At 56.6% G+C, this 19,183-nt stretch overlaps 9 protein-coding genes across 9 annotated transcripts; 4 read left to right on the top strand and 5 right to left on the bottom strand.

Moving 5' to 3' along the window:
- Positions 1–334: 334 nt before the first annotated feature.
- Positions 335–2,132, bottom strand: INS49_003864 (uncharacterized protein; the record flags this gene model as incomplete). Its single annotated transcript, XM_043164654.1, has 3 exons — positions 335–524; positions 601–1,937; positions 1,998–2,132. 3 exons carry the CDS (start codon positions 2,130–2,132, stop codon positions 335–337), a joined length of 1,662 nt encoding a protein of 553 aa, XP_043018304.1.
- A 1,882-nt stretch (positions 2,133–4,014) lies between these two features.
- On the top strand, positions 4,015–4,798 carry INS49_003863 (uncharacterized protein; the record flags this gene model as incomplete). Its single annotated transcript, XM_043164653.1, has 2 exons — positions 4,015–4,066; positions 4,134–4,798. 2 exons carry the CDS (start codon positions 4,015–4,017, stop codon positions 4,796–4,798), a joined length of 717 nt encoding a protein of 238 aa, XP_043018303.1.
- Positions 4,799–5,250: 452 nt separating this feature from the next.
- Positions 5,251–5,713, bottom strand: INS49_003862 (uncharacterized protein; the record flags this gene model as incomplete). The annotated part of the gene is made up of 2 exons (XM_043164652.1): positions 5,251–5,591; positions 5,650–5,713. 2 exons carry the CDS (start codon positions 5,711–5,713, stop codon positions 5,251–5,253), a joined length of 405 nt encoding a protein of 134 aa, XP_043018302.1.
- A 970-nt stretch (positions 5,714–6,683) lies between these two features.
- Positions 6,684–8,285, top strand: INS49_003861 (uncharacterized protein; the record flags this gene model as incomplete). Its single annotated transcript, XM_043164651.1, has 4 exons — positions 6,684–7,324; positions 7,439–7,889; positions 7,962–8,175; positions 8,281–8,285. The coding sequence occupies 4 exons, from the start codon at positions 6,684–6,686 to the stop codon at positions 8,283–8,285; spliced, it is 1,311 nt and encodes a 436-aa protein (XP_043018301.1).
- Positions 8,286–8,991: 706 nt separating this feature from the next.
- Positions 8,992–9,321, bottom strand: INS49_003860 (uncharacterized protein; the record flags this gene model as incomplete). The annotated part of the gene is made up of 1 exon (XM_043164650.1): positions 8,992–9,321. The coding sequence occupies one exon, from the start codon at positions 9,319–9,321 to the stop codon at positions 8,992–8,994; it is 330 nt and encodes a 109-aa protein (XP_043018300.1).
- A 60-nt stretch (positions 9,322–9,381) lies between these two features.
- On the bottom strand, positions 9,382–11,012 carry INS49_003859 (uncharacterized protein; the record flags this gene model as incomplete). Its single annotated transcript, XM_043164649.1, has 2 exons — positions 9,382–10,768; positions 10,843–11,012. 2 exons carry the CDS (start codon positions 11,010–11,012, stop codon positions 9,382–9,384), a joined length of 1,557 nt encoding a protein of 518 aa, XP_043018299.1.
- A 987-nt stretch (positions 11,013–11,999) lies between these two features.
- On the top strand, positions 12,000–13,442 carry INS49_003858 (uncharacterized protein; the record flags this gene model as incomplete). Its single annotated transcript, XM_043164648.1, has 2 exons — positions 12,000–12,331; positions 12,386–13,442. 2 exons carry the CDS (start codon positions 12,000–12,002, stop codon positions 13,440–13,442), a joined length of 1,389 nt encoding a protein of 462 aa, XP_043018298.1.
- A 2,072-nt stretch (positions 13,443–15,514) lies between these two features.
- Positions 15,515–16,352, top strand: INS49_003857 (uncharacterized protein; the record flags this gene model as incomplete). The annotated part of the gene is made up of 4 exons (XM_043164647.1): positions 15,515–15,526; positions 15,584–15,872; positions 15,968–16,070; positions 16,247–16,352. 4 exons carry the CDS (start codon positions 15,515–15,517, stop codon positions 16,350–16,352), a joined length of 510 nt encoding a protein of 169 aa, XP_043018297.1.
- Positions 16,353–16,689: 337 nt separating this feature from the next.
- On the bottom strand, positions 16,690–17,700 carry INS49_003856 (uncharacterized protein; the record flags this gene model as incomplete). Its single annotated transcript, XM_043164646.1, has 2 exons — positions 16,690–17,418; positions 17,506–17,700. The coding sequence occupies 2 exons, from the start codon at positions 17,698–17,700 to the stop codon at positions 16,690–16,692; spliced, it is 924 nt and encodes a 307-aa protein (XP_043018296.1).
- Between the last annotated feature and the right edge of the window lie 1,483 nt (positions 17,701–19,183).

Raw genomic sequence — 19,183 nt, 5'->3', positions numbered from 1 at the left:
CTTGTATAAGAGTGCCAACGCCTGTTAAACCAGCTACCGGCCATCAAAACTCGGCAAATGCCGACATGAGGAAACATAAGCTTTCAAAGTCGTCATCGTGAGGACCAAGGCCGGGTCCGCTCAACGCAACGTCGACAGTAGTGCTGGAGCTAGAGCCGGGAAGGCACGAACGGATGCCTCGATCAAAGAAATTCTGGACATGTGTTGACCTGAGCAGTGATTTTCAGTGGGTATAATCCGCTTCAGAGTTCTGCCTCGTATGCCGTGCGGGTAAGACGTGAGTATGTCTCTGTTTGTGAACTGTCGGTGATCCTTGTCCTGGGCTTGTGCTGCATTATATTCTTGAGGGCTGACGCAAGTCCTCAATGTGGAAATCTAACTGGTTGGAGTGGTAGACATGACCACCCGGGTGCTTAGCGTCGGTGTACAGACCGTTGATGCTGTGCTGGTGGAAGGTGGAGGACTGCGTGCAGTGGAGAATGTGGTCGAGCCCAGGTGGGTTCGTTAGTCGGAAGATGCCGTACCTATGTGGATGTTAGCCGAGATCCGAACACCCATTTCACATTTAAGGGGCGCCAGGGAGGACAGGGTGGGCCTTACGAAGGGTCGGATCGTGGAGCACAAACGATTGCGATACTCTCCGGCATCATGACCTGGTAGCCCGATTGGGTATGCAGGTCTCTCGAGCTCATGAAGCATGTCTGAGTTGGATGAGTGTGTATCCACCCGAACACCATGAGATCTTCTCTCATGCAGAACTCGATCACCTCTTCTTCGTTGTCCGTCTCGCAGGTATCGGTGGTGCATGTCTGCTTTGGTATCACAAGGCAGCTGACGAACAAGGCATTGTTGACTGATGTCCCGCACAGTATGCCGCACATCTCGAGGCCATTTCTGGTATTTTGTGAGGCAATGCGGAGGAAGTCGTCACGTAGTCTATCTGGCAGGAAAACGGGTCGAATCGGGGTCCCGTTCTCGAGGTAGGCCGCGGGCCTGAAGGTGTAGCGCTCCTTTCGGTCCATGGACTTTGGTGGCAGCTCTGGGGCCTGAGGCTGTTCGGTCAGCGGTGATCTGTCGTATGCTGAATCGAATGAGTCGACAGGGGCCTTGTTCGGCCGCGGAGGCGCTGACTGTGGCTCGTAGTGGGGCTGGGAGGAAAGCTCTTTTGCTGGACGAGGAGGCGGGCGAAGAGGGCGGCGGTTGGGTGTGTCGCCTATGGAAGACTCGTACTGGGGAACCGAGGATCTCGAGATGGAAGGGTATTGGTATGATGGCCGTCGGTCATAAGTGCTGTAGCTGGTTGGTCGTGATGAGTAGCTGCCGTCCGAGCTGGGTGGCCGTGCCGCCTGGTCTGTCTGGTCCAGTCTGCGGCGCGCAGCATCCATGTTGCGCCTGATGTCATCGCCATCATCGCGGGCAGTGCCCCTTCCGTCTCGAGGGGCAGGAATGTCCCAGTCGTCCCAGAGCCCAGCGCCGCGTCGTGCCTGCTCTTCCTCCTCCGAAATGCCAGCTTGGCGGGTCGCCTTACGAGCCGCATCACGCCGTCTGATTTCCCGCTGGGCAAGGTCGACCGCCAGATCCTGATGCTCCCCTGCGTCCAGTATCTTGGCCCGAACCTTCGGGTTCCATGACAGCGCTGGGTCCCTCGCAGCCTGTCTCTCGTACGGAGACTTCTCTCCCTCAAGTTGAACGGATCCGTCACGTTGGCTCGCATGTATCTTGACCCACTCGTCGTGGGCTTCGGTTATCTGGGGCTTCAGCTGGCCCAACGTCTCGAAAACCCTGGGCAGTCCCGCAGCGAGTGGTTTCAAGCCGCGTTTCCCTTCTGGTGTCTTGGCCTCTGGGTGTTTGGGCAGGTGCTCTAGGACGAGGGTCGAGTATCGGAGAAGGAGGAGGTACGCTTGGCTCATGTTGCCTTCCCGGGCATACATATTGCCCTGCGATGGATCGGGCGGTTAGCAGGGTAAGGATGAGGTGGCGGCGGAGGGCATATTTACCTGACGGAGAAGGGTATCTGCGGCGCGCAGCCATTGCTTGAGGGCGACGAGACCGTTGAACTCGAACTTCCTGGCCTCGACATCGATCTCCTTGACACTGAGCGGCCGGTCCGGCAGAGTCCAAGTGGTGTTCATGTTGGGCGACCTGACTGGACAATGCAGTCAAACGGTCTGGCGACGAGGGTGGCTAGGCGATCACTCCGGGGTTGCTGCGCATGTCATCATGCGACAGGGAACGAACGGTTGGGATCGGGACTTCAGGAGAGGGACTGGATCAAGAGACGCGAGGTGGTACAGTCAGTCTAGAGCCAGACCGTCTGGCTACAGACTGGCAGTCTTGGAACACACGAGAAGACCAGCATCAGCAGGAAGGAGAAGAAGACAGAATACCATAGGCTGGTAGGTAGATATCACTACGGCGTAGACTGGTATTGTTGGTGTGTTTCGACGATGGTTGTCAGTTAATTAATTTCTGGGCCGGCTCGTGTTGCAGATCAGGCGCCCACGCGTAGGTGTGCCGCCGACTAGCAGAGCCACCCCAGCTGTCAGGCGTACATACGAACGGCACTGTTAGTAGCTCGGCCTGGGAGCCCCGCGATCGATCATCGCCCTGCGGTGCCGTCGGGGGGAAACTTGGCGGGGCACTTGATGAGCCCGCCTGGCCAGTGCACTTATCAAGTGTCCTCGGCTGAGGTAAGCATTTCGACAAGGGGGGAGCTGGATGAAGACATTATTGTTGTCGTCTCTGATCACATCTTGTGAATCTGTCGCCTATGTTGCTATGCGGACATGGACGTAGTTTGTTTTCATTGCCTCTATTTTCATCTCTAGGTTGGCTGGCATTTACAGTTTCGAGTCTAGGCAACTGAAAGTCAACAAACCTTTTGGGTCGGCAACATATCTTGATCGTCATACTCTATCACTGTCCACAACATTCGTGTATGTCGTGGCTGGCCAGAGAGGATGCACTTGGACAATGCTTGCCTACCTACCACAGGATATATTGAAATGGAGGTCTGGCTACAGTCCTCTAGCGTCTCCCCCAACGAACAGAAGAAGTCAAAGACAAAGGTGAGACAGAATGGACGATCGTCATGCGGTGTCCAAGGGACACGGAAGCTTGGAATATACGGAAGACCAAGGTTGTTTGTTGCGGTGGGCCTCATACTTCAAGCAAGAATTAAATTCTCCAGATCAGGACCAGCAGAGATTGCAAATAATTTTCGCGATATCTCCCCCCCTGCCCAGGTGGTGGTGATGAGGCAAACACGTTGGCTGGTCCAGCAGCGGTCCCTGCCGCTGTCCCTGCCTCCCTGCCTCCCTGCCTCGAGCCTGCATAGCCCTGCGCAGCCCTGAAGAAATGCTGTCCAGTGGCCCAGCGGCCCAACGTTCCAGGCCCGGGCTGGTGCGCTCATCTCCGACAGTCGGGAGAAACCGGGACGCGAGTCTCTTACCATGGCACAGCGCCTGGGCCACATCGTCCAACTTCTGTAACCTCCGAACAGCCAACTCTGACGCTCACTGGGCTGATTTCCCAACTCTCACACGTATTCAGTGATACAAATTTCTGCGTCCTGTCTTAGATTTGCCCACGCTGACTCTGCGCTGTGCTTTGCGCCCCCCACGCAAGGGATTGCAAGCGCAATCTCGAACCAGCCTGCTGCACGCCCGTAGTCTCCCGATTCTGCCTGTCATGCCACGCCATCCTGAGGCTCGTCCCGCCTCGGAACCTGGCCGCCTACTTCCGTGTGTAATGGGTGTCAGTGTGTACCCAGCTCTTAGACGAGGCTGTAAGGCTGGCACAGAGTTTTGCCCGTACGATATAAAGCTGCCCTTCCTCTAGATGAGCCTCTGTTTATTCCCGAGGGCTGCTCATCATAGAATTCCTGTCCATCATACACCGCATTCATCGTTGTCATACACATAAACTCTTGATATATCAAGACCAAGACACTTCCAACTCCTACACTCGAGAGAGCCTCAGATCCGAAAAAGGAAAAAGCCAACCAACATAAACATGGGTATCCAAAATCAAGACTTCAACGCAATTCTCGATGCCAAGTGCCGAGGTACGTACACACAAACCAGAACCAAGCCCATGTTATCCAAACCATCCACTCTAACAGCCCAACCCAGAAACCATCGAGACCTCATATCCCCTATTCGTCATACATCACAACCATGTCACCACCATCCCCGACGAGACCATCTTCCATCTCTGCCGCTGCATCTTCGCCTCGGCCCTGCAGAAGCTCCCCGTGCAGAACCAGGACGCGATAGACTTCCTGTGCCTGCGCAAGATGCTCTCCTCCATCTTCGACGCGGACCACCGCGCCTTCGTCCTCGACGACCCGGACCCGCGCATCCTCGCCACCATGGACGCCGACGCCAAGGCCTGCATCTTCGCCCAGGCCGTCGCCGGGCTCGTCTACCTGCTGCGCAAGGTCGCCACCTGCAGCTGCACGCTGTCCCCCCAGGTCTTCGACGCCAAGCTGGAGCGCTTCGCCGCCAGCGAGGAGCGCAGGGTCATGCTCGACGCCATCGAGAAGAGCCCCGTCTGGTCCAACTGCTTCGAGAAGGCCCATATTGGCAACATGATCATGGACGCCATCAACGGCAAGCCCGTCGCCGGCGCGGACGTCGTCTCCGCCGCCGCAGACAAGAAGCGTAGCACCGAAGTGTCCGTCGTCGAGGTCCGCGCCGAGCAGGACCTGTCCACCAAGCAGCTGTGGGACGATGGCCCGCACCTGCAGAGGAATTTCGGCGTGCCGGATGTGTTCCAGATCATGGTTCTGAACTAGACTAGAGGGGAGTCACTGCATGAGTGAGCATGGGCGATCAAAGGACGCCTGGCTGGATCGGTATGGCGATAGAGGGCATACAGGCGTGGTTAAAGAAGGCGCACCGGCATGCATTGGTATCAGGGACCGGGGCGTCTTTCTGAATTTCCAGGGCATGGCGCTCATCTCCTACTCATGAGCATAGCGTTGATTTGGGATTGATATTGGCAGTGGCGTTTGGGCCTGGCATTTGGTATCTTTAGATGAATAGAATGCCTCTTTGAAGAAGAAATACATTCAACTCTTTAAAAGCCTTCAATCTGGCTACCTGCGTGACACCAGATGAGCATATTCTTCCCGTGAGCTGCCGGGGATGATGCGTCCGCTCAAGAGTATGCCGCCGTAGACTCTACTTGAATCCCGAGCGATTCTTGCTCTCATGCACCTGCCGAGTCACTCCCTCGCTTGCTCACTCACGCCTTCGCCGCCCCAGCCCCAGCAGCAGCAGGAGCTTTGCCCTGGGCTGCAGACTGGGCGGCGGTCTGGATCCTGATGATGTCGCCCTTGACGCGCTCAACCTTCTCCTGGGTCTCCTTGATCTGGGACTCCTGGCGGGTGATCTCCTTGTTGATGAACTCGAGGCGGCCGTCGACGGTGGACTCGGCCTCGACCTTGTCCTGCTTGAGCAGGGCCGGCCCCACGAGCTTGTAGATGGCCTCGTCGTCCTTGAGCTTGCCGAACTCGCTCTTGACGCCGCTGTTCTCCTGCCTCTGCGCCTCGAGCTTCTGCCGCGACGACACGACGGTCTGCATCTCTGCGAGGGGGCGTTAGCAGGGTGGCCTGGTGGTGAGGGGGGGGAGGTGCACACCAACCTGTTTGTAGCTTGGTGAACTCCTCTGAGAGGGCCTGGAGCTTGGCCTGTGGTGTCTCTGCCATTTTGGTAGCGATATGTGAGGTAGGATTGCGGAATGCAGGCAGGCTAGGTAGGTTAAGTGGCCGTTGAACAGTGAGATGCGGCTCAGGGGTCAGGTCAGGGTGAGTTTCGGTTCAGTCCCCCGGCGGGTTGGGTTGATGAGTTTTGCGATCTTTGATCTTATCTGGGGGGACCCTTGGCAGGCTTCAAACTGGTGTTGATGGTCTGCTCGATGAGAAAAGTTTGTATGGTATGATTGTTTCTGGTGCTTTGCTCTTTCGAGATGCAGGCAAGAGGTTATAATTGTATGTAACATGCATGTAATATCGAAGGGTTAATTGTATGTGTAGCAGACCTATGTCCCTGGGTGCTGCTACTCAGCAGTTAGGCACTCAATTCTTATTGTTGTCCTTGTATTATCCATGTCTAGAACTGTGCTGCTGCACTCTGGATCGGGCCCAGATCTGGTGCACATTGGCTTTGTGTCTAGGTGCTGTTATGGGCCCCCAATGCCCCAGTTGGAGCAGGTAACGTCACTTGCAAAGTCCAGCCTGCCCCAGGCGCCCACTGCCTCTCTGCCTCTCAGTCGTTCAACCCCGCCAATCCAAAAAGAATGGCGTGCCAAGGCCAGCAAGACTCCAGCTCGAAACGTCCACTCGTCCCAGGCCACTGACTGCTAGGTACTCAGTCTACTTACTCAAGTATCTCGGCACCTCCTCAACTGATTCCTCGGCCCTCCCTCCCTGTCTGCTGCTCGAGACACACACCCACGCCGATTGCGACCGCGACTGCGGCCATAGCTTACCGAGCCCACGGCTCTCGACTGTGAAATCCTGCCTGCAAGGTGTGGTGTCGACGTCCTCATTCAGCGGGGCCACTATCAGCTGCTGCTCCTCCACCTCCACCTCGTCTCAGTATCCTCCTCTACTCGCCTCCCTCCACCCACCTTCGAGCAGCGGTCACGACCGCAAAAAAATACACAACCAGCCCATCATGTCGAACACCGACTTCCTCGGTCGCGCAATCGACCAGGTGCGCAAGGCCATCGAGGCAGACAACGCCGCCCAGTACGACAAGGCCTATCAGATGTACTACCAGTCGCTGGAGCTGTTCATGCTCGCCCTCAAGTGGGAGAAGAACCCAAAGTCCAAGGAGATGATCCGCACAAAGACAGCCGAGTACATGGACCGCGCCGAGAAGCTGAAAGCACACCTGTCCGACGCGGACGCCAAGCGCAAAAAGCCAGGCCTCGTCGGCGCCAACGGCTCCTCCACCGGCGGCACTGCTAAGGGCAAGGAGAACGGCGAGGACGGGGCACCCGTCGACGAGGACAGCAAGAAGCTGCGCAACGCACTCGCTGGCGCCATCCTGCAGGACCGCCCCAACGTCAAGTGGGAGGACGTCGCGGGTCTCGAGGGCGCCAAGGAGGCCCTCAAGGAGGCCGTGCTGCTGCCCATCAAGTTCCCCCAGATGTTCCAGGGCAACAGGAAGCCGTGGAAGGGCATCCTGCTCTACGGGCCCCCGGGAACAGGAAAGAGTTACCTGGCAAAGGCCCTGGCCACCGAGGCGAAGAGCACCTTCTTCAGCGTGAGCAGTTCGGATCTGGTGAGCAAGTGGATGGGAGAGTCAGAAAGGTACGTTTAGTATCCCACTTCGCACCGGGAAATACGACTATATACACGGAAAAGGGGGCACAGAGCAGCTGGGGGGAGACACAATCCGCTGACATGACCCCCCCCCCCGGACAGGCTCGTCAAACAACTCTTCAACATGGCCCGCGAGAACAAGCCATCCATCATCTTCATCGACGAGGTCGACGCCCTGTGCGGGCCGCGAGGCGAGGGCGAGTCTGAGGCGTCGAGGCGCATAAAGACCGAGATGCTGGTGCAGATGGACGGTGTCGGCAAGGACTCGACGGGCGTGCTCGTGCTGGGCGCGACGAACATCCCCTGGCAGCTGGACGCGGCCATCCGGCGGCGGTTCCAGCGCCGCGTGCACATCTCGCTTCCGGACGTCGCCGCGAGGACCACCATGTTCAAGATCGCCGTCGGCGACACCAAGACGAGTCTCAAGTCCGAGGACTACAGGGAGCTAGCCAAGCTAAGCGAGGGCTACTCGGGCAGCGACATCGCCGTCGCGGTGCAGGATGCCCTGATGCAGCCCGTGCGCAAGATCCAGCAGGCAACACATTTCAAGAAGGTACGTGTCTGCTCCAAAACTGAAGCGATTTTGTTGTTCTCCATTGGCTAATCGGGGATTGGCGAACTCCAGGTAGACTTAAATGGCGAGTCAAGGGTGACGCCCTGCTCTCCGGGCGAGCCCGACGCGATGGAGATGACGTGGGAACAGGTCGACACAGAACAGCTGCTAGAGCCCATCGTCGACTTCAAGGACTTTGTCAAGTCGGTCAAGTCGTCGCGGCCGACGGTGTCACAAGAGGACTTGAAACGGAACTCGGAGTGGACGCACGAGTTCGGCAGCGAGGGTTCATAGTATTTTCTGCCGGACAGCAGTGATGGGCACCGAGGAAACCAGTCAAACTGACGGCCGCTGAGCGTGGCGGCTTCGAGCCTCGTTAACGCGTCATAAGGGTGAGAAGGAGCATGTGAAGTCGCGGTTGTGAGACCGAAGCGGGGCTGAGGCTGCGCGGATGGAGCATGCAGGCATACCTAGCTTGAGCGAGGAGAGTCGCGGGTGCTGAGCAGGTGGTGGTTGGGGGGCGGTATGATGGTGCTGATGTCGATATCAAATTAACTCAAGAAGCAAGCAAGCGAGCAAGCAAGCAGATGGGCGTCGCGGCGTTAATCTTCTAACAAAGCATAGGCAAAGGTCCTGGGCGGTGTGGTTGGATGGGCGGTGGGCGGATGGGAGGGTCGATACATTTATGGCAAGGGATTGACAAAACAAATGAGAGCAGTTTTGTAAAAATCCACAATAATCAAGTCTACCGTAAAAGAAAGTATGGTGAGCACCGTGTTGAGTGTTGATGTTTTGATGTTGAACTTTTTCACTGGTTTTTCCTACTGGAGCTACCATAACTAAACGGGTATGAAGTCTGATTGATCGCGTGATTGTACAACAGGACAAGTTCAACCCAGCCATTCAGTCAGTCAGTCAGTCAGTGGGCCAAAGCGGCCATGATGGTTAGAAAAGAGCACCGAGCCAAAAACAGATGCAAAAGAAAAATGGTTCCCTAAACTCCGATGCCGATTTTCTCCCGCGCGCCCTCGCAACTCCGAGACGAACCCAGGAACAGATCAATAAGAATGGGAAAAGTCCCCGTTCGAGCCCACCACAATCCTCAAAAGCCCCCGACAGCACCGTGTTTCTGTTTATTCTTAGATAATCCGAGCTCTTTCACGCGCGCCCGAGCCCTCTCCTCGCGCTTCTTCAGCCCTTTCAGGAGACGCTTTTGGGCGCTCAGGATCTTCTTGTGCGTGAAATTATGGGTCAGAGCTGGCAGTTTCTGGGCCTTTGCCTTCTGGGCCTTCTTGGCCTTCTTTTCCTGCCGCTCCTGCTTCAGCGCCTTTTCATCGGCAGCTTTCACAGTGCGGCCAGGGTCAGAGCCAGACAGACGGTCGGGAGAATCATGGACTCTGCCCTTTCTCTCCTGCCCGCCGGGCTTGGTCATTGAGGGCTCAGGTAGACTTTTTGGGATGTCAAGAGGCTTATTATCAAAAGAGGAAGCACCCTAGGCCTCGACCTTCTTGTCCTTCTTCTTCTTCTTCTCCTTCTTGTCTCCATCTGCCTCGCTCTTCTTCTTCTTCTTGTCCTTCTTCTCAGACTTTTCTGATGGCTCATCGATGTCCATGGCGTCGCTCTTGCGCTTCTTGTCTTTCTTGTCCTTCTTGGACTTCTTGCCTTCATCCTCCTGTGCAGGGTGGGCGTCGATCATCTCGGTGTCAATGGCAAGATCATCGTTGCCGTCTCCTAGGATGGCCTTCATGGCATTGCTCATTGCCTCCTCGTTCTTAATAGGCTTCTTGCCTGTAGCGTAGAACTCCAAGCGATCCTCAAGCTGTTGCCGCAGAACCTCACCGAAACGCGCCGAGGGGTGCTCTGAGAAGTTGTCGATACGGGATGCCATACTGCACTTGTTGGCCAGATATCTGCTGATGCGACCCTTGACTCGGGGACCGGCACGTCCGATGAAAGACGATTGGTAGATGAGACCGTACTTGGGTGTGGCACCCTTGGTCTTGAGAGCGCGGAAGAGAGCCTTCTCGGCACCGAGGATCTGGAGAGTGGAGGCAGGGTACTTGGCGAGGTTGGTGAGCGAGCCGGCATGCGAGATGAGACGTGCGGCAACGGGTGTTCCGAGGATGGTCTGCAGGTTGGGGGCGACCTGACCCATCTTTGAGTCCAGGGAGTTGGAAAGCGATTTCCGGTAGTCGGCCATCTTGGCGACAGAAGTTGCGAATGACTTGACCATGATCATGTCAGCCTCGGTGATATCGAGACCCATGGAGATCTTGGCCGCGTTGATGATGTCCTGCGCCTTCTCGCCATCGTCGTCAATCACAGCGGCGATGTCATGCAGCTTCTCATCACTGAGGGTCTTCTTGTCGCCGATGGCCAGGACTAGCTTGGCATAAGTGCCATTGTCGGAGACGATCTTGACCAGCTCGGGGAAATGCCACCCGTACCACTCGCGGACGCGCATGGAGCCCTGGTTGATGCCCTTGTCGAGCGCATCGAGAGTCGCAATGGCCTGGATGATGTGGTTGTCGTTCTTGTGCACGCTGAACTTGACCTTTGCGCGCGAGTAGGCGTGACCCATACCGAGCTGAGCACGGCCCAGATCACCCTCTTGGAGGCCCTTGAGCAGCTTCTCGGCGTGGACCCTGATACCGCGAAGGAGGTCCGCAACGACCTCCGAGGTTTCGCTCGTCTCGCACTCAACGCCCTTGAAGGTGGAGCTAATCTCGCCGGCAAGCTTCCTGTCTTGGACACCGAGGACGATCTTGGACTTGTTGCCGCTGGTCTGGGGAAGGTTCAATTCGAGGATGGACTTGAGGTAGTCGGGCATGATACCCTCAGAGACGAGGTTGACATTTTCAAGGGTCTCGGCGGCATTTCTATTATTTCATGTCAGCGACAATGTCTTACGGCAGCCGCATGGGTCCTTGGTCGCGGTGGGGTTGTATCCTACCGGTATGGGGTGAAGTTGACGAGCTTCACGTGTTTGCTGAAGGTCGCGAGGTTTTGGAGCGAATTCTGCACCTCTTTCAGCTGCAGACCGACGCTGTCGGCCTGGTTGACGACCTGGAAGACGGCATAACCAGCCGCCGACTCATACAGCAAGTAGTTGATGCTGGCCATCTTGGTAGGAGGATCTGGCAAGACGGCTGTGGCAGTAGTGCTGCTGCTGCTCTTGCTGACGGAGTGTGGGTGTCGTTGCTTAAAACAGCCGGCAGCTCTCGAAGGTTTTTTTTCCCTCGACGATCTGAAATTTCTCTCTACAGTTGGAGCTGCACCAAAGCAAGCGCACGCACCGGCCCATGGTGGGACATCCTTGTCCACGCTAGCCGCAAGAAGTGTACTAGCGGCACTCCACATCGACCACAGGTGGAGACGGTCTACTCAGCTGGCAGCCACCTGGCGACCACCAAAGCAAGTGGGCAGGTACGAGGTACGAGAGGACCCTTGGGCATCTGGATGTCGGCGGGTGGCACGGCTCCAGCAGGTGTCGTCATCTCCCGAACGGCCGCCCATCCATCAAGCTGGAGCTCCATTGCAAAGCAGCTGAGCCACTTCATCCTCTGTGTACCTGCTCCCTCCCCTACGTCCCTCCGCACGTTTCAACATCCGAGCTTCACTGAAGTAGACAAGAACAGGCTCTTGATTCATTTCCCTGTGGTGCATAACAACGGCTTTGGCTTCTACCCCACCATGTTCGGCAAACTCAAGGAGAAGGTGAAGCATGGTATGTTCCTAGCGGGTCCTCTCCAGTCTGTCTGATATATTGTCACATCATTTGCCGTCGCGGAAGCTGCCACCTCTCGCAGTGGATTGTTGGCGTTACATCTTGGGCCAGCCAACGGTCTGTCTCCCCTAGTCTGACAACAACCCGCATTCATGATCATCCATCCCCTAGTCATATCAATCGAACCAACGCCGTCCTTGTACTCCCAAGTTCCCGAGCACCCCTGACACAGCAGCTGTCATCGCCCCCCATCAGCCATGTTTAGCTGGCTAGCCGCCGCCCCTCCTTACCTTTATTAGCTACGCCACAGTACCTGCATGGCATATATCCATACCCGTTCATACGTACCCACGAGGCAGTGACCACTCCATTCCCTCTTCACCATGCCAGGTAGAGGCCGCCTATTATCCATAATATCCGTCTTCCTCCTCTTTATAAGCCTCGTCCTCTTCATCCAGGCCCAGCAGATACCTCTTCTTCAACACAACATTCAGGAATTTGACAACTCTTACTCCCAAGGCCTCAACACGCAGCACATACCAACCCCAAACAACACCATGGGCGGAGGACCAGTAACAAAAGGCTACCGAAGCGTGGCGTACTTCGTCAACTGGGCCATCTATGGACGCAAACACTTCCCGTGGGAGCTACCAGTCGAGAACCTCACCCATGTCCTTTATGCATTTGCCAACGTCCGGCCCGAGTCGGGTGAAGTGTAAGCTCTCAATGGCCTCGAAAGACTGACCTCTAAGACTAACATGTCCAATAGCTACCTGACTGACAGCTGGGCCGACTCGGAAATCCACTGGGATGGTGACAAATGGGAGGACGGCCACAAGCTCTACGGTTGCCTCAAGCAACTCAATCTTCTCAAGCGGCGGAACCGCAACTTGAAGATACTCCTCTCCATCGGCGGCTGGACCTACTCCTCCAACTTTAGACAGCCAGCATCGACACCCCAGGGCCGAGCCAACTTTGCCAAGTCAGCCGTTAAGATTTTGAAGAACTACGGCTTCGACGGGCTCGACATCGACTGGGAGTACCCACAGAACGCCTCAGAGGCGTCCGACTGGGTGGCCCTGCTCAAGGCCTGCCGGGAGGAGATGGATGCCTACGCCCGGACACTACCCCCGGAGCCAGGCCATGGCGGCCCGCACCACTTCGAGCTGACCGTGGCCTGCCCTGCGGGCCCCCAGAACTATGAGAAGCTGGACCTGCGCGGCATGGACCGGTACCTGGACTTCTGGAACCTCATGGCTTACGACTACGCCGGGTCTTGGGACCAGGTTGCAGGCCACCAGGCGAACCTGTACCCCAACCGGGCCCACCCCAACACCACGCCCTTCAGCACCGCCAAGGCCCTGGAGCACTACACGCGGCACGTGCACCCGTCCAAGATCGTGGTGGGCATGCCGCTGTACGGGCGCGCGTTCGAGAACACGGACGGCGTGGGGCGGCCCTACAACGGCATCGGCGAGGGCAGCTGGGAGCGGGGCGTGTACGACTACAAGGCGCTGCCGCTGCCCGGGGCGCGCGAGTTCTACGACCACGACAGCGGCGCCAGCTACAGCTACGACCCGGCCCGCAAGATGATGGTCAGCTACGACACCTTGCCCATGGCCAGGGACAAGGCCGGCTACATCAAGAACCACGGCCTCGGCGGCGGCATGTGGTGGGAGAGCTCGTCGGACCGCAAGGGCAGGGAGAGTCTGATCGAGAATGTGGTTGACGTGTTTGGCGGGCCCAACGCGCTGCGGAGGGATCCCAACCAGCTCGAGTGCCCCGAGAGCGAGTGGGAGAACCTGAGGAACGGGTTCAGGGAGTGAGGTTAAAATAGACACCACTGGCCACCGCAGTCTTACCAGCGAATGACTAGATGAACATTATCACTACTGTACATAGTCAAAATCGTTTATAGCCGAGCAATTCTCATTTTGAATCACGTTCAATGCCATCCTCCATCAACTTCAGAGCCAATCTTCCCGTCAGGTCCCAAGTCGTCGCGCAGAGCCATGTGCATCATGTGCGTGATTAGAAACTCGCGATGGCTCCATTGTACCCTCAAGAGTTCAAGTCGTCAACGGCAACTGCCCTGGTGATGTCTTATCCTGGATTTAACGGAAGCGGACGTATTGAAAACCTGGCGAGGGTGTCTTCCACGCCTCATGCACTGATGTTGTCCAAGACGGCTAGCAAAGTCATTACGTGGAAGGGATCGATCAGCAGGAGGCGATATGCTGCAGGACAGCATCCGTCAGCATGTCCACATGGCTGATTGTTGGGCGGGTATGAGCAAGTGGAACAGAACACATGTCAAGAGATCAAGAGGGGAGCAAAGACTAGTAGTGCTGTGATCATGACCTTCATTTTGGTAATTTTCCCACTCCGCCAGCCAGTTGACGAGTACTAGATGAATCTGTGATCACATCCGTGATGCCTTGTACCAGCATCAGAGGCCCATGAATGCGCGAGTGCAAGCTTTTCCCCGTCCCTGAAACTATAGAACCCGTTGCTCCGTCCGTCCGTCCATCCATGAAACCGAAGACACCGTTTATGAGGACTTCTCGAAGACGTAGGTGAGGTGGCAGCGACCGCAGTATTGACGGTCCTTGTGGGCAGCCATGAAGACACCAGCACCGCACTGGGAGGACAAAGTTGTTAGTCACCGAACAAACGTCAAAAGAGGTTGTCCAGGCAAAGCTTACAGTGTCGGCAGGGCACTCGCGTCGGAGGCGCTCGATCTTGCCGTCGCTGTCGACCTTGTAGTACTTGAGGACGGCCAGCTTGGTCTTCTTGCGCTTGTGCTTGATCTTCTTGGGGGTGGTGTAGACCTTCTTCTTCCTCTTCTTGCCACCACCACGCAGTCGCAGCACGAGGTGGAGGGTGGACTCCTTCTGAATGTTGTAGTCGGAGAGGGTGCGGCCGTCCTCGAGCTGCTTGCCGGCGAAGATCAGACGCTGCTGGTCTGGGGGAATGCCCTCCTTGTCCTGGATCTTGGACTTGACATTGTCGATGGTGTCGGAAGACTCCACCTCAAGGGTGATAGTCTTGCCCGTGAGGGTCTTCACGAAGATCTGCATGATGGGCTGTCCTACTGGCAGGAAGGAGGAAGGGTTAGAAAAAATCACGGCTGAGGCAGGCTGGATTTAAAAAGTGCAGGCTTGGGTGGGAATTTGTGATGTGGGGCGGGCGATAAGGGGACCCCAGTGGGAGAGAGCAAGCAATAGAGACGTCGAGCAGGCGAGTGAATCGCGCTGCCCTTGTTCTTCGCCTGCTGCTCTCAGTCCCAGCTGCAGCGAAAAGGAAAAATGTTGTGAGGGCGATCATCTGTCGCAAGCGACGAGACGAAGGCCGGGTATCATCGAAAGAAGCAGACAAGACGGGGAATCGGATGTGCAGTGACATGATTGATCATGAAGGGGACAAGAAAGCCGCGATGCCGTCGAGCAACAACATCATCGTGTTCGAGACGTACCTAGGGTATTATCCCGTCATAAGCCAGTCCCGTGAAGATGTTCGTTGATGGAGAAGGGAGGGAAGAAATCCAGAAAGCGTCAGCGATTTGAGGTTTGAGATTTTTGGGGGGTTTGGGCCGCTGCAGGCCAGTTTCTGCGCTTCGGCCGGTGCAGTCAGGTCTGCGCCAATCAGCAACAGGCTAGCGGGGCCCTCACGTGACTGCCTAGGGCACCCTCGCCAAGCTAACAGATGTTAGCCTGCAGTCTCTGCAGAGTCTGTTAAGGCCTGGGATTTCCGGTTGTGGACCGCCATTTTTGCTTGGGGACTGGCCGCTGCAGCAGAGCAAACCTCGATTAAATTTCCAGAGATCGCATTTCAGATCTCCTCTCTCCCTCCTTCATCGACCAACACTTACGATTTTCGTCAGCCAAAAGTCGTCAAGATGCCTAAGAAGGTATGAATCGCACCCACACACAGCCTTCCCAGCGTTCAATACTGGTCGTCACGATAGCCTGGAGGGCTTGATGCCACAGACGGATCATGTTTGCTTCTCCGCCTGGACATCCGCTCTGTCGCGATCTCCCCCTCCTGGCCCACCGACACCAGTCCCGCTCGACAAATACCCAACCGCGCATATGCTGACCTGCCATTCCTCGAACAGAGAAAGAACAATGGCCGCAACAAGAAGGGCCGCGGCCACGTGAAGCCCATCCGTTGCTCCAACTGCTCGCGATGCACCCCCAAGGACAAGGCCATCAAGAGATTCACCATCCGCAACATGGTCGAGTCTGCTGCTATTCGTATGTCACGACAATTGGGCTGCCTCGACCGCTGCTACAACCCTCATGCAACCCCCCTTGGCCGTGTCCAACCTGCTAACAAATGTCTTCCACAGGTGACATCTCTGACGCCTCGGTCTTCGCCGAGTACACCGTCCCCAAGATGTACCTCAAGCTGCAGTACTGCGTCTCTTGTGCCATTCACGGCAAGATCGTTCGGTACGTTTGTCCTGGATGGAGGACAACTGCGTCTGGCGTGGAGTCACAGCGGCCCTATGGGCAAGCAGTGCACCTGCCAGACACAGGCGGCTGAGAAGAACCTTGGCGGCAAACGGACTCCATCACCATCCCCCCTTCCGACCGAAGAACAAACATGCTGACAGAAACACCAATAGTGTCCGTTCGCGTGAGGGTCGTCGCAACCGCGCTCCTCCCCCACGTGTCCGATACAACAAGGACGGCAAGAAGATCACTCCTACCCAGGGCGCCAAGACTTCGTAGGAGAAGCCTAAGCAGACCACTGGAGGCTGGTAGTTGATTTCTCTCTCCGCCCGCATCCCACAAAAATCATTCGTGAGGGTCAAGGGACACGGGTTCTGGCATGGAAAAGGCAATTGCACGACTTGCATGAAATGAATGCCACGGTACGGTTGAACGGCGTCTGGGGCCGCTCTCCTCTATAGGTAGCGAGCGGCGTTAGGTTCAGATTCCCGTAGCTTCCGTCAAAATCAATGACACTTCGCCCGTGTGGGCAAAAGACAACTGCTCCCACTCTTTCTGTTTCCCTGTTGGAGATGAAAACGTACTACTCGAACGCGGGCTTGGGTCTCGAAGCCATTTATCCCACCCTCTCCAGTTCGAACAACAACCTCCTGGTCTTGGTATCGTCCCAGGTCCTCTTCCCGTCATGGACACTCAAGCCCTCGTCCAGCTCAGCCTTGACATCCCATCGCGTTCCCGTCCGGGCCTCAACATTCTTGATCAGCTTCTTGAAACTCGCGACGTTGTGCTTGCATGTCCCCCTGTTCGCGCCGCCCACAGTGAGCGTCTGCGTGACAACCCCATCCAGGTTGCCCGTAGCCTGCCCAATGATCAGCACGCCGGGCTCGTCGCGCAGAAGGGCGACGGCGTTCTCAAATGTGGTGAGCTGCTCCTCCCACGTGAATAAATGCAGGATCATGCCCAGCTGCACGACCCTCAGCTGGCCACGGAACCGCCCCAGCGAGGAAGCGCCGCCCTCCTCGCCCAGCGGCGCGAGGATGTCCGCCTGCACCGCAGTCACGTCCGCCGGCGAGTCGCGGAAGAGCTCGTAGCCCAGCTGGGTGAAGGTAGGCGACGGCTCGGCGGTGGCCACGGAGGTGGGTGGCGCCCCGTCGTGGATCAGCTTGCGGACGTCCTGGCCCAGGCAGGCGCCCACGTCTAGGAAGGCGGGCGAAGAGGACGAGGACCTCAATATCGACAGCAGGCGCGCGTAGAGGTCCCCGCTCGGCCGGCTCGAGAGGTTCAGCTCCAGGAAGCGGAACTGGCCCAGGCACGGGTAGTGGTGGACCTCCCAGGCCTTGTTGCGCTGTGTAATGGGGCGGGCTGCTGTCAGTGGCAACTTGGTATCTGGGGGTGGTTTGCAACACGGAGGGAGGGGCCGACGCAGACTCACGATCTGGATGACGTGCTCGTCGACGTCGGCTGCTGGGATGTGGCTGTAGTTCACCAGCAGGTCCCGGAACGCGTCTGGCACGACGACGGTCTCGTCGAACCAGAGCTTGCTCCGCTCGGCGGTGGCGGCGGGTCGTTGCCCTGCCTCTGCTTTGGGCCCGGCATCGTCGCCGGTGGGCAGGCCCGAGGAGTCCATGTTTCGAGCCGGGGGCGTCCGGCTTCGTTGGGATCAGCCGGGGCGGCGCGGAGTTACCGTGGTCTTGGCCGGAAATTCGGGCCGCTGGGTGATTGCTTTCCCTTTGGACAGATCAACTGCGGCAGCCCGTGTTTCCCGTCGTGCATGAGAGTTGCGACGGGATGATCACTTCGCTCAACTGCCGGAGTACTATCGTCATTTTATCCAAGGTTCTCGTCTAGTTAGTGTCCGCTCGCGTCACACGTCTCAACTCCTCCCGCTTGCAATAGTCCGGTCTCTAAAGGATGCCCAGCCCTACGCATTTTACATGAAAACATATCTGCCGTCCTACTGCTTCCAGAAAAAGGCCCGGTCTTTCCAAACACACTTCTCAAGGAAATACACGGCAGGCGGCTCCGATTGGCCGCCAATGTCAACAATGTCACCTACCTATATGTTCAAGTGAGGAAATTCATATGCCGTAGCCGAGAACCCCGGAGGTCTCTCCGTCATTGCTTCTACTTGTCACCTGCATAGGCTTCAGTTTCTGCTCCCCTGTCCAGTGACGCGCTGTCGCCATTGCAACGCCAGGCAGCTTCATGAGGGAAAGGCTGTCGCAGAATGATGAAAGCTCAGCTTTTAGACTGCAGGTGGAAGGGGAACGATCATCGAAGTCCTATCTCAAGAACTGCCAGCGGTCTGATATGGCAAGATCGGCCCCGGGCAGCTGGGTTGTGGACGCTCCGCCTACTGAGGCGTGTTTTCAATAATCCATGCAGGACATCCAAACAGAATCCGCCACGGACGTTTCTCTCTTGGGAAAGTCCGTTCGCCCGTAGGTCTTGTTCGTGCTGTTCGCCATTGACCCTATGGTGCTTCGGAGTTTCGGAGTATTGCAGTCGTAGAGGATTATTGTGTGGATTATATAGCCGCCTGAGGCTAACAATTCCCGTCAGACTGTTGTTAAGTCAGTTTTATCTCCGTCTCACGTTCCAAATTGAAGGCGTCTACGGGTCTTGAGGGCCCCAAGGTCCTATCAAGACACTCCCTCTATGTCGTAGAGACGGGCCGTAAGACACTTAGCTAGGCATCGGAGAGTGTGCAATGATTTTGCAGAGATTATTTCAAAAGTCCCAAGGACTCAGCCGGGGCAAAAACGTCCGGCAAAGATTGTGCGGCAGTAGCTTCCGAAGCCATTGCCAGCAGGGGGCATATCGGTTACGTGTGCTTTGAATATTTCCATGTGGAAGAATTGTAGTCCTACTTTTTCCCAAACGTAGACTTAGCTGTAAGTAGGTGCCTCAGGCAAGCCTCTGCTTTGTGTCCTGTTTCCTTCGCACATAGCACGTGGTCAGTATATTTCCAATAACCTTTTGAAGCGATTCACAAAAAGATTGCAACTAATTAATGCCGCCGGAGGCCTCATGGAGATGTAGACTGGCAAACCCTTTGGGCAGTATATGATAGATACCTTTTACCATGAGATTACGAGTCTGAGTGAACG

The sequence above is a fragment of the Diaporthe citri genome (genome assembly GCF_014595645.1).
Source record: "Diaporthe citri strain NFHF-8-4 chromosome Unknown scaffold_11, whole genome shotgun sequence".
Taxonomy (NCBI): domain Eukaryota; kingdom Fungi; phylum Ascomycota; class Sordariomycetes; order Diaporthales; family Diaporthaceae; genus Diaporthe; species Diaporthe citri.
Note: the sequence above shows the minus strand (reverse complement) of the source record. Positions and strands in the feature narration are given on the sequence as shown.